Consider the following 14,278-nt stretch of genomic DNA (forward strand, 5'->3'; position numbering starts at 1 on the left):
TTGGAAAAAAAAAGTGGAGTGGTGAGACATGTAGAACATCTACATACTACAGACATCTAAATCTGAATGTTTCTGGTCAAACTTGCTGAATGAGCAAGGTTGTTTCTTCTTTTCTTAAATAGGCTTCGCGTAAAGGACCCCTAAACTTTTAAAAATAAATAAAATTAAAGACCCACTTATTTTGTATTGCATTTTCTTAATATAATTATTGTTTTCTTGCTGTTTTTAACTGTTTTAACGTTTACTGTTTTTATCTGTGCACCTGTAGCACTTTGAGATGTGTCCTTCATGTGTAAAGTGCAATACAAATAAAATGTATTATTATTATTATTATTATTATTATTAAACTGACACAAGTTAGAACATGGACCCCCATCTGATATGATCTTTGCTTTTAGATTTGTTTTATTACAGAAAGTGGAAGAAAGCCATGACCAAAATAGTCATGCATTCTGTCATTGTGTTACTTATGAATGGAAGTATAGTGACATTGTTTTGTGAAAAAAATGATTCCTCTTTTTTTGATATTCTGTTTTGGACAAAAAGAACATTAAAAAAAAAAGTAAACAAAAGCAGACTTAAAAAACTAAAAACGTCACCTATAATAGTGGTTTCCAAACTGGGGTCCGGGGACCCCCAGGGGTCCTTCATGGGATTCTAGGAGGTTACCGGACCCCACTTTGGGAACCATAGTTATAGGTGACAAGTTTTTTCTTTTTGCTTTGTTTGTTTGTTTTTAAGTCTGGTTTTGTTAATTTTTTACATTTTTTGTGTGTGTGTATTTTTTACAGGTGCTCTGTTTCTTTTCCTTTTTTGATATTCTGTTTTGTTGTTACTTAAAGCCTCATTTAAAGGCCCTGAACACCCACACAGGTGTTTTCAGTTATCCCAGCTGATTAGACCTCTTCCCAGGACTGAGTGGCTGTGTATACACTGATTGAATGACATCTTCCTGAGCCTCTGATTTATGGTCCTGCAGATGCTCCATGCAGAGCTTTTGCCGTAGCCTACGTAAGTGGCCTGAAGTCTATACTTGTGCGTTGGTGTGAGTTGGCACGCGCGTGTGTGGGGAGGCCTGACGTTAGGTAAACTGCTGGAGGAGGACGGCATCCAAAGGACTACATGACATTATAAAGAAGAAGCGAGAAGAAGTGAGAGAGTGACGATGTTAATCTTCAAGGCGAGTAGCGACTCTAGAGTCGTAGTGAGAGAAACAAAGTGTCTCCCCTGTGTTTTCTGACCACGGTGGGAAATCTTTAGCAGGAAAAGTTAACCCTTTCCTGGATTTCACGTTGTTTATGGAGAAGGAGAACCAGGAAATGAGTCGGAGGGGGGGAAATGCAACGCTACCAAGACACGATGTGCGTCGCCGCGACGTGTAGTTAAATTTTTCAAGAGAGGTGCACATCAGCCTACGGCGTAGCGTTATAATGGATCCCACGTAACTTCTAGGCAAGTCCCAGCCTACGAAGCAGGCCGATAGGTTGGTTGGGGTTAGGCATTGACCTCAGGTGGTTAAGGTTAGGATAGCCGATTGGTCAGGGGATAGGACCTGAACAAATTGGGTTATGTTACCTTGCGTAAGCATGGACGCTGGCCAATAGTAGTGTGTGAATTCTGTTGAAGGGCGGGTCTTGCCTAGAAGTTGCGTGGGTTCCATATTTAATGCTATGGCGTAGAGTCCGGCGTAGGTCCGTGTCTCCACGTACCTACGTACGTAGCCACAGCTAGATTTTACCCAGAACTATAAAACACTTTACAGGTTTAAGATTTAAGATTTATTTATTTTGATTAGGACAATGCCCATTAATAAACATTTCTGTAAATGAGCCAGTATTAGCCAGTCAGCGAATTTTCAATTGTAGTCCTAGTTGCATGAAGGTTGATGAAATTTGTGATCTAATAAATTCCTATCAAAGCTCCAGCCCACTTCAACCTGGGCAGAGGTCTGATCAGCCAGAATAATTAAAAATCACCTGTGTGGGGGTGTTCAGAGGCTTTCAAACTCAGTCACTTCTTATCTGTAATTTGTCTGGAAACCCAATAACAATATATAAAGTTTGGAAAACTAAAAAACTAAAAAATGAAGGAAGGATTTTGAGTTTACTTCACCTGCTAGAATCAGAGAAACAGTTCTTCTCTGACATCATTCAGGCCATTTTCTTTCAGTCAACTCGGGTTAAGCACAAAAGTGCATGTTAAAGTACTTTTTCAAAATGTTTGGGGCTGAATGATCCTGTAAACACACATTTACAATCCATGCAATTATTAAATTATGATTCTTCTGCTGCCAGCAAACAAAATAAATAAAGAAAATTTTATTTAAAAAGGTACCTTTCTCTGCACTCAAGGACACCAAATACAAAAAAAACAGAGTGGTGTTATTATTCCACACTTGCGGAGATAACTTTATTCTCCCATTATTTTTTTGTGAGGGCTCTTGTTGTTTTTATTGTGATATTTCTTTTCTCTATTTATCTATTAATGGATAAGGTACCAGCAGGTTTTGGAAATATGTCTGTCTATGAATGTTTTATATCATTTTTTGAGTGCATTCATTATACAGAAATCAACATCCATGTACTATACATTGCTCTGGTATGATATATACTATTGTTACTATAGAGAGGGTTGTATTTAAGTTCAAACTCTATCTATAGTAATGTATATGTGTACGAATGTTATGCATTTATGCCTGATTTCACGTGGAAGTTGTTGATTGGTGTAGTAAAAGCAGTCACCTCCGATAAAAGAGGGCTTCTCGGGATGTAAGACCATTTGCCTGAAGATTGGCTAGAACCAAAACGTTGGCTACTATTGCATTCAATATTTTTTGCTAGTTGGACAGTGTGTGGGAGTTTCTCCCCACAGATGACATGTACTCGACCATCACAAACACTCACACCAGTGTAGGGTCAACAGGCTCCAACATTATACACGAGACCCTGAGTGGTCTTTATAATGAGCACCAGCTCTTTAAGGTAACGCCATAGTTAGGCCGATGAAGTTAGGCATCATTCTCAACACGTCTGCACGTTGAAACCATTAAGAAATAGACAAATCACTCAATTAAAATGGCTCCGGGAGGATTTGTGTTTTGTGTCACGTTTAAATCATGGCGACTTCCACAGGACTCTTATCTCGGCTTATTCCATTAGAACGTGGATGGAGAGGAAGAGAACTCAATCCAGGAATTACTCCGTGTAGGCTAATTCACCTGTCTGGGGCCTAAATGAATGGAGGTAATTTGGCTCAATTGAGAGTAAAGATGGAGAAAGAGAGAGAGAGAAAGATGGAGAGAGTGGAAGGAGAGGAGAGATAGAGAAAGATGGAGAGAGTGTAAGGAGGAGAGAGACATAGCTGACCAGGGGCTGAGTCAGTAGAATTTTCTTTTTTATCTTGAAAAATAAAAAAAGAAGGGATGAAATGTTTTCCTGTATTTTGAAAAAAATAAAATAAACAATATTCATGTTTATTTATGGTTTAATAGGAATTTCTATTTTTCTCGGAAACACTTTCAAGATCACAGGTTGTAGTTTGCAAAAACTATTTTAAAAATAAGATTTTAATGTAATGCAATAAGGCCAGTTTATATATTTATCTTATGACGTCACATTAATAATTGATGATAGAAACCACGATGGCTGCGAGACAGTGTTTTGGGAACAAAGCATGCTATATTGAGGAAGAGCAGCGGCTCATTTTAATGCAAATGTTACAATCTGACACCAAAGTGATTCCATACTGTGAACACAACATTAAAATACTTCACGTATTACTAATTTAATAAGCCAAACAGCATTTAAAGAAGCAGTCGGGCCTGCTGGTAACATCTCAAGTGCTGTCAAGCTTTGCATTTCATACATAAAGGTTAAATACTCCTTCGTATTTCCTATTAACATATTTACATTGACACCAACTGATTTTATCAGTTCCCCCTCTGTATTTACGGTTTATTAAAAATCTGTGCGCTCATATTTATCTTATCTCCCAGCTGAATTCTACTAACATTTTCCACTCCAACCAGTTAATTTCCCTGAGGGCGTCCAATAAAGTTTTGATGTAATGGTGCGGTGACGCTGTCACACTGTACCTCTCCCCGATGTAGCCGGCGGTGCACTGACACTGGCCGCTGATGTGGTCACACAGGCCTCCGTTGCGACACGTGCACTCCTGCGAGCAATTAATGCCGAATGATCCGAAGGAACACGGCTGTGCGCACACCGGACCCTGAGGAGGAAGACGACATGACATCAAACATGTGAATACAAAGTGTTTAAAGGTATTACTGTGGGAATGACCATACACTTTATGAATGAATGAAGTTTGTCACAGTAGATGGTAGAGGGGATGTCTGTATGTATCTGGTAGAAAATTGTTAATCGTCAACATTTTCTGCTTAGGTTGATAACCTTAAATTGACTTTACGCAGTGAATTTAAAAAGAATTAGGCGTTTTAGGCCTTTGTTAGACAGGACAGCTTGAGACGTGAAATGGGAGAGAGAGGGGGGAATGACATGCAGCAAAGGGCCGCAGGTCGGAACCGAACCCGCGGCCGCTGTGGTAAGGACTGAGCCTTTGTAGATGGGGTGCACGCATAGGCGCTGATTTATGTTTTCCTCCGAGGGTGCTCATGGGCGCACGCCCTTTTAAAAAAAAGTAGTCAAAAAATGTTTGCATTTCAGATCCTTGGACAGCGGCCGACACAAACATACACGCCTCAGGACAGCGCCACTTCTCACAAATACAGATAGGATTGGAGATGAAAAGTTTAACTGACACTTAACCGCGATCAGCTTCGTGGGAAATTAAAGGTCCCATGGCATGAAAATGTCACTTTATGAGGTTTTTTAACATTAAAGGTGCAATATGTAATATTGTATGTAATACTGGCAGCTAGCGGTTAAAATAGTTACTGCACTACCAATTCAAAATACTGGAGAGTTGTTTCCCCCCCTCCTGCCCAGACTCGAAGTTCACGTTGGTTGCCAGGCTGAGACCGCAGCATTCACAACAATGTTGCTAGACGCTTTTCTCACATAGCCAGACATTACTCCAAAGCACAGCGGAGAAGCTAACGTTAGATGCTAGTCTCACATAGCCAGATATTACTCCAAAGCACAGCGGAGAAGCTAACGGTAGATGCTAGTCTCACATAGCCAGACATTACTCCAAAGCACAGCGGAGAAGCTAACGTTAGATGCTAGTCTCACATAGCCAGATATTACTCCAAAGCACAGCGGAGAAGCTAACGGTAGATGCTAGTCTCACATAGCCAGATATTACTCCAAAGCACAGCGGAGAAGCTAACGGTAGATGCTAGTCTCACATAGCCAGACATTACTCCACAGCACAGCGGAGAAGCTAACGGTAGATGCTAGTCTCACATAGCCAGACATTACTCCACAGCACAGCGGAGAAGCTAACGTTAGATGCTGGCTATATTGACAGTCATAAAAGCCCGTGCTCACGCTCTGTAACCAACTGACAGACACACTTTTTCGGCTTAAAATTACAGTATGAACCGCTAAAAACACAACAACCTCACTGTCCTCTCCACACGCCAGTCAGGCACACTTCCTCGGCTTAGAATTACAATACGAAACGCTAAAAATACCACTAACTTGCCGACGGAACACACTTCATTGGCTTAGAATTACGGCAACAATCGCTAAACGCACTGCAAACTCACAGTCCTCTCTTTCCGATTTACAGCCCCCCTCTCGTGGCTTAAAATAACTCACCGTTGTCAGCTCCAGCCGCTGAAGAGGCTACACGCTGTAAACAGCCATGGGCTGCTTGCCTGGTCCTCCCGGTAACGTTAACAGTTAGCAGGGTTAGCATAACGGCGTTAGCCAGGACCAGTCGGGATCACTTTACTGGTTTGTCTCAATTGTTTTTGCGAGTAACCAACTCAGGTACTCTAGCTATATAATTCAATGTGAGTACACAAATGTTGAAATGACAAAAAACGCCCGTCACTAGTAGCTGTGATAAATTAGCATGAAGCTAATGCTTACCGGTTCAGGAGAAAATAAGCCAACTCTGCGTCCTTTTGGGATCTAAGCTGTCTCCATCTTTCAAATACATCTCCAATATTTACCAGGGGGTTGTTACGTCTCTGGTCACGCAACTGTTAGAAACATGCGGTTTTCTTTTTTTTATGTCATGTAGAATCTATCTCCGTTGATCCTGTTCGTTTGTTTGCTGCTTTCATGGCTGTACTACCGTTACAGCTGTAGCGCGCTGGGTTTACGTTTTTACAGGTATATCTGGCAACCCGGCCTGGCTGTCAAACTAGGCCGTTGATAACAACACACAGATCAAAACATAAACATAAATTCCGTCACGGAATGTAAATTTCAAAAAGAAAAAATACTGACATTAGCATTGTTGTCAGAAAAGATAATATTTCAGTTTAACATGTTTCCTTAATATCTGATGAGGCATTGGTGTCATTTTTGGATTTATTACATTACAAATATTACATATTGGACCTTTAATATGAGTTCCCCCAACCTGCCTATGGTCCCCCAGTGGCTAGAAATGGTGATAGGTGTAAACCGAGCCCTGGGTATCCTGCTCTGCCTTTAATAATAATAATAATAATAATAATAATAATAATAATAATAATAATAATAATAATAATACATTTAATTTATAATGCACTTTTCATCAGAGATCTCAAAGTGCTACAGGTTAGAAACAAAAAGATAAGCAGTTTAAAATACAAAAATAAATTTTTGTATTTTAAATAAAAACATCTAAAGGGGACCAAAAGCTTTCCTAAAAAGAAATGTCTTAAGGCCTTTTTTAAAACAGTCAGTGGATTGAGGTGCCCTCAAGGTGTCAGGGAGGGCATTCCACAGACGTGGGGCAGCAGCACAGAAGGCCCTATCTCCCATTGTCCTGAGTCTGGTTCTGGGTGTGTGGAGGAGGTTTGAGTGAGTGTAGCGGAGGGAACGTGTTGTGTTTTGTGGGTTGATAAGTTCCTTTGAGAAAATGCAAGCTCAGATGGGCCGATCTGGAATCTTCTCCTTATGAGGTCATAAGGAGCAAGGTTACCTCCCCTTTCTCTGCTTTGCCCACCCAGAGAATTTGGCCCCCCCATGAGAGAGAGAGAGACATCATGGCTTTCAAATGACCACTAAGGTCTATATAAAAGAGACTTCAGATACAGTATTAGGGGACCACTAAGGTCTATATAAAAGAGACTTCAGATACAGTATTAGGGGACCACTAAGGTCTATATAAAAGAGACTTCAGATACAGTATTAGGGGACCACTAAGGTCTATATAAAAGAGACTTCAGATACAGTATTAGGGGACCACTAAGGTCTATATAAAAGAGACTTCAGATACAGTATTAGGGGAACACTAAGGTCTATATAAAAGAGACTTCAGATACAGTATTAGGGGACCACTAAGGTCTATATAAAAGAGACTTCAGATACAGTATTGGGGTCTAAAATATAAAAGGTATATAAGGTATAAAAGGATCCACAAAGCAGCATGTCCTTTAAGAATCAATGCCACCGACATAATCAATCACACTATGACAGACGCTCCACTTAGCACCAACTGCAATGTTTCATTTTAAATGAATGTCTGGCACACGTGGGTGCTCTGTATTTTCTGTGGGTGCTCGAGCTCTGGAGCACCCACGGTATCGGCGCCTATGGCCCAGGCAGGGAATTTTAAAATAAAATCAATGGGGGTGTTTTCACTCCTGGCTTGATCCATTTGGTTTTTTTGGGGAGCATTTTTGAGCCTTTATTGACAGGACAGCTGAAGAAATGAAACAAGAGAGGGAGGTGGGGAAGGGGGGGAATGACATGCAGCAAAGGGGCGCAGGTCAGAGTCGAACCCGCGCCCACCACATCGTGGAATAAACCTCCTCTATATATGGGCGCCTGCTCTACCAACTGAGCTATCTGGGCGCCCATCCATTTTGTTTTTATTTAAAATCATGAACTGCAACTACAAGCAAGTTGTTGTGTTATCAAAATCTGCTGTCACCTTTTCCATTGTTTGCTTGCTGTTTGATAATAATGCAAAGGTTCTGTCAAACTGTACAATTTCCTAGAGCCTGAGCAGGTGCAGTGGTGACAGAACTGATTCTTCCCTTACATGAGTAAATATGAGCATCCCCTGATCATATTAAATGCAAGCATGTTTGTGAATTAAACTCTGGGAAGGAAACAGATTTTTTTTGACATGGAAAAACTGTGATATGAAATAACAAACTGAGATTTGGGCTTAAAGATGTCTCTGAGTTAGTTGAACTCCGATAAGCATGCACACTAGCTGATGATGTTGTGGCTGTGGAGCAGGTCGTACCACCCAGCCGGCGGGACAGGAGCACTCTCCGGTGACGTGATGGCACGTTCCTCCATTCTGACAGGGGCAGCGCTGTTCACACAGAGAGCCGTGTTTACCTGGAGGACAAGGCTCCTCGCAGCTGCAGGGAAAAGGACAGAAGAAGCAGGGTGTTTATGTTGGGATGTGATGGGACAGTTCAGAGTGAAGCAGCTCACCGCTGACGAAACAGTCTCACATTACCAGACCTTCCTCCACATTACTGCGGAGGATGGTCTGGCTAGTCCACACAGCATTCCGAGATGGGAGAAAAACGTGCTCTGGTTTATTGGCATTTCTCTAAACCAATCACAATCGTCTTGGGCGGTGATAAGCGTCGAGGAGAGCCACCCCAGGCCCTACACCGGGCCCTACCCCGGGCCCTATGCCGGACCATATGCCGGACCCTATGCCGTAGCCTGACGTATACAAAAGATTTAACTACACGTTGCTGCGACGCACGCCGCTCGGCTGTGTCTTGGTAGCGTTTCATTTCCCCCGATTCATTTCCTGGTTCTCCTTCTCCATAAACAACATGAAATCAAGGAGAGGGTTAACTTCTCCTGCTGCAGATTTCCCACTGTGGTCAGAAAGCTCACTACGACTCTAGAGTCGGTACCGCTCCAAAGCTAATCACATCACTCTCTCACTCGCTCTACCACACACACACACACACACACACACACACACACACACACACACACACACACACACACACACACACACGTTTGTTTCACTATCTTTGAGGGGACCTGTCATTGACATAATGCATTCCCTAGCTCCTTACTCTAGCCTTAACCATCACAACTAAATGCCTAACCTTAACCCTTACCCATAGGGAACATAGGGCTGTGGGAACATAGGCACGCTCCCGTTTCCGTTACGACTTAAAACTCACCAACACACTGAGCTCGGAAGAACAACTTCCAACTATGTGAAATGGGACCATCCGAGGAGCATGTGAATGCTCCATAAACAGACAAAACGCTACTCACAAGGCGCCGGTGTATCCGGGCGCACAGAGGCACTCGCCGGTCTGATGGTGGCAGGTGGCGCCGTTGATGCACTGGCACTCCAGCAGGCAGTCCTTGCCGTAGAGGTTGGGGTCGCAAGGCTCCTCGCAGCGCCAGCCCTGGAAGCCGTCGGTGCAGACGCAGGCTCCGGTTATCGGGTTACATTTGGCCCCGTTCTGGCACTGACAGCGGTTACTGCAGTGGGGGCCCCAGAAATCGCTCTCACAGCCTGGACAGAGAGGAGGGAGCAGGGCACGAGTCAACAGGTGAGGTAAAACTGGTGATCATCAATACCTGCACGAGTCCAGACGTCAGAGCGCGGAAGATTTATGGACGTCTGGGAAATGAAGTAATCCACATGAGAGAGTTGATGTTTAACAGTGAGGTCAGATGAGATAAGACGAGGAGAAAAGAGAGTACAGGACCCATATATATCAAACTTCTGAGAATCACACTAACAAAGCTCTCAAAGATTAATTTGGGAATAAAAATGTCCTCAGCTGAAAGTGAGAAATAAGACATTCATCGTCTACTTCAGTGGTTCCCAACCTTTTTCCTTGGCGCCCCCCCTACTCATGTCTAAGAAAAGCTGAGCCCCCCCCTAAACCAAAGTTGAGGTAACTCTTGAGATGAAGCCTTACTTTCCTTTTTGATACAGAGCAGTTATCAGCACTGTTACGTTTCTCCGCCATGTTTCATTCATAAAATAGTGATGCCGTGGCGGCAGGAAAAACGAGGATACAACAAAATATATAGTTTTCATACAGACTTTTGTATACATTATATATGCTAGTGTATTACCATAATTTGTTTAACGTGCAAATATTTCTTTTTTTACCTCAACCTCAAACCAGATAAAGACTCGCGCCCCCCCTGAGATCTTTGCCGCCCCCCCTGGGGGTGCCCGGACCCCAGGTTGGGAACCACTGGTCTACTTGACTCCTACTTACAGAGAAGCGTCCTATTTCAGAGGAGGAATTTTCACAATATTTCATCCCACTAGTCTGAAAAAAAGACTAGATGGAAGAAAAATAGCCCAAAATCTCAAAATTGACCCAGGCATGAACAAAAGATGTTTTGCCAAAAACTAATTTGGTCTTAAAAGAAAAAGTTTTGTTTCTGTGAAGAGCGTTGTATGGAACCATCCATGTTTATTTTTTTTTAAATGTGGTTGAAAGAAACCCATATTTCTGGTATAGAAACTTTTTGAAAATGGGTCAGATTTGACCCGAGGACAACCGGAGGGTTTTAAAAATAAACAAGATACCAATAGCTGCCGACAAACCGATTAGACAAGACATCATCAGTCCAGTGTACAGATATCCATTAGCCCAGAACAAAGCATCGGTCCCAGTTTTTTCATGAGTACTGGCAGAAATGAATTAGTTCTAAGCTGAGGCACCTTGAACACTTCTCTAAGGTGGAGCAGATGTGGTAAATCTACACACCGTCAACCCGAAATGTCAGCGAGAGGCGACAGCCTGAACAATCCTGATCTGCAGTTCCCATAAAGCTGCAAGTGTGACATCAGTAAACTTGATACAGCACGCTGATGTCTACCAGCCCAGCTGGCCTGAGATCTCTTCATATCCACCGATACTTTAGTGCAGGCAAGCCAAGGCAACTGGATTTATATAGTGATTTTAAAACTATGAACTCACACACACACCAAAGCAGAGTTTATCTGATGCTTTGGAGAAGAATCATCCACAGTCTTAGTGCAGCTGCAGCAGAAATTCTGTCACTGATGTTGGGTTGCTGGTGGAAAACATTGCACTAACCCACACTTTAGTATTTTCCCTTTTTAAAGTAATAATACAATGGGAAACAAAACCTTATTCTTAATTCATCATATACATGCAGTACAATGTAGTGAAATTTAATTACTGAATTTATCTAACCCTAAGTATTAGGAGTAGTGGCAGCTATACATACAGCATCGGGGAGCAACTTGGGGCTCAGTGTCTTGCTTGGGGACACTTTGACGTGCTTGGCATCGAACAGCCAATCTTGTGGTTGAGGGACGACCACTCTACATCCGAGCCGCAAGCCATCCACTTGTGGCACGTGCTGCGGGGATGGCATATTCTTGTAGGCTAGTTAGCATCGCCCTGGTCCCCTCAACAAAAAGCCAAAGGGAGTTTTCTATTGGATTTTGGATTATTTGTTGGAAGTTATTAAAAAAGACTGCAGCTCCAGCTTTTGATTCACTGAAGACATCTTAATTGTTTTTTCTCACCCTAAATGGTGGAATATGATTATGTACTCGCCATCACATGTGGGACTAGGGTGTGGCCTATACAACATATCAGCACCTGTGTCTTACTAGAGCCTTTTTCACATATGAACTCCAGCCAAAGTCCGGCCAATCAGGTCCAGATATTGTCCGGAGTTTCCCTTTCACACAAGTAGCACACAACAGAAGATTGGGTACGTCCCAGGTTCTTATTTGCATCCACGATTCCTTCACTTGCTTCCCTTTCTCACGTCTTAGTCCGTCCCACTGAGAGGAAGCATGGGAGAGACACGAGGAAATCATGTGAGGAGAGGGGAAACAAGGAAATGTGTTTGTAGAGGGATGAGACGTCCTTTCCCTCTGAAGCGTCACGTGAATTCGTCAGTTGTATGGGCGAAGTTAGCAACTCCTTCTGGGAAGGCTGCTCTCTGTATCCTCGCCATAGCTCCTCAGAGATCCCTCCTCCCTTCTCCATCCTGGTGGCAGGAATAAAAGCGTTGAGCCAGCCTTCAGGAAGGAGGGCCAGAGTGTCTTCCGGTTCAAGCGAGGAGCAAGGAGATAATAAATACATTTTGGGAAGCAGCCATTGTCTGTATCAGACACACTCACTTACTGGAAATTCACGGTTTTGTTTAGGCGAGGGCTGGCGCTTGGGTAGAGTATGCAGGAGGACATGACGCAGATTACACCACGATAATGGAGCCAGTTCGTAATTTGGTCATAAAGAGTCTCTTTTAAGCCCCCAACGTCGACTTCAAGGCACTTAACCCTAACCTTGACCCTAACCCTTGCCTAATCCTAGTTCCGACGTAGGGGGCCTAAAACACCAAACACCTACATAGGATACGCGATTTGTGTGCAGGTGCAGTGCAGGTAAACGTCATCAAGGATGAAAAGGAAGCTATTTCCCATTGCTAGGTAACAACATACCATTATACACAACATACCAGCCTCTCTTTCGCAGCACGCCCTGATCACATTCAAACAGTTCCCCATTCATACCTGGAAGCTGCCCAGTACAGCCACATGATGTCTGATCTGCTGGCCACCCTGCAGTTGGGGTTAAGGGCCTTGCTCAAGGGCACCTCAGTGATGGTAATGAGGGGAGGGACAAGTGCTGCTCTTTCACTTTCCCCACCCAGATTTTATCCTGGCGGTCTGGGGATTGAACCAACGACCTCTCGGTCACAAGCTCGCTTCTCTAACCTTTAGGCCACCACTGCCCCTAACAGTTATTGCGGTTTCGAAAAGTCAACGCCAACTAGGTCAAAGTTGAAATAATTTCGAACTTTGAGCACAGCGCAAAGCGGCAATCCGAGCAGGGCACGATGCCAGGGGTAGCCCGGCGCCTAGTTGGGCGCCACCGCCCTCCCCTGTAGGAAATCAACGGAACGGCCGGCGCAAAGCGGTTTTGCCGCCTATCATGTGTAGGTGGCTTCGCCGACAAAAAGTTCCAGGATCTCGTCGTCTCTCCAGTTAGACATTTTCGTTGCCGTCTTTGTGTAAATCGCCCTTCTTCTTTTTCACCCTTGGGTGTTTGTATCCTTCCGATCATCAACAAGCCCACTCGTTCGCTCTGAATTCTCACACTTGGACATTACACAGACTTTGTACTCGGGGAGCTGGCAGGGTAAATACCGTTTGATGTCCAATCCGACTAATTCAGACATTTGCGTTCTCACATACAGCTATGCCGGGTAATGGCTAGATGATTTCAGCTTTGCAGGGCATGTGTGAAAGGGGGGGGGTTATGATTGTTAATCTTGCAGAAGGCCTGAAGGCCGAAACGTCTTCTGAATAAAAGAGAAAGGCATTTGGAGTCAGAGAATGCAACACTTTTTTTTGGACTACTTTCGAGCTCAGAAGTGCATTAACACGCAAATATTGCTTTATCCTGACGTGATAACGGCTCCGAACAACACACCACAAACATCAGCCTGCAGTGGTGACATGTAGCGTGACGAATGCAGTTTCCTTTATACGGCACCACAGTCGACCCATCAGGCTGAAACAGCAGAAGATCCAGCATTTAGCATTTTAATTCTCTCAGCCACTGCATCCACAGGATTTTGCTATGGGTTGCTGTTTATTCTAATGGACTCTTATTTACAAAAAAAACTGAAATCTACATATTACTGGGCACAGTTATTTTCAGCCTCTTGTAGCTGGACAGAAGGGAATGGATCATAAGACATCCTTTCTTCGAGCTGCCACCTTCCCTGTATTTACAGAATGAGATTGAACAGATTCTCAGGATCTGTATTCAGAAAATACTTCACAGGTCTGTAAGTGGATGAATCGCTGGTATAAATCAGAGCCGCTAGACATTAGATGAAAACAAGTACAAAAGACGGGACATTTTATTGTATATTACATCATCTCAAGATAGCATAAATCAAAGCACTATTATCTTTTTGATATATGCTCACAGGGTGAACTTCACTCCCCAGAAGGGGAGGTAAAGTACCAAGAGTCTGAGTGCCAAGAGCTCTGAATGAATAGGCTTAAGGTAAAAGGAAAAAAAAAAAACTGGAAATGGTGGTGATGGACGGGCAAAGTTGTCCAGACTTGGGAGAACTTTTTTTCCCCCTAAATGTGGGTGGTAGTCTTGCAGATTTTATAGTGTTAAATGTTTCATCAGTACTGTGGTGGACAGAGCTCTGAGCAGACA

General features: G+C 43.2%; 1 protein-coding gene across 3 annotated transcripts in view; it reads right to left on the reverse strand.

Moving 5' to 3' along the window:
- The window catches only part of LOC114554001 (multiple epidermal growth factor-like domains protein 11), a 194,169-nt gene that overhangs the window by 69,069 nt on the left and 110,822 nt on the right, over positions 1-14,278 (reverse strand). For all 3 annotated transcript variants that reach the window (XM_028575535.1, XM_028575527.1, XM_028575544.1), the window contains exons 7-9: positions 9,354-9,600; positions 8,341-8,461; positions 4,094-4,230 (exon numbers count right to left, since the gene is read on the reverse strand). In XM_028575535.1, the coding sequence (XP_028431336.1) occupies positions 4,094-4,230; positions 8,341-8,461; positions 9,354-9,600 (505 nt within the window). The remainder of the gene's footprint in view (positions 1-4,093; positions 4,231-8,340; positions 8,462-9,353; positions 9,601-14,278) is intronic.

The sequence above is a fragment of the Perca flavescens genome, chromosome 1, assembly GCF_004354835.1.
Source record: "Perca flavescens isolate YP-PL-M2 chromosome 1, PFLA_1.0, whole genome shotgun sequence".
Lineage (NCBI taxonomy): Eukaryota > Metazoa > Chordata > Actinopteri > Perciformes > Percidae > Perca > Perca flavescens.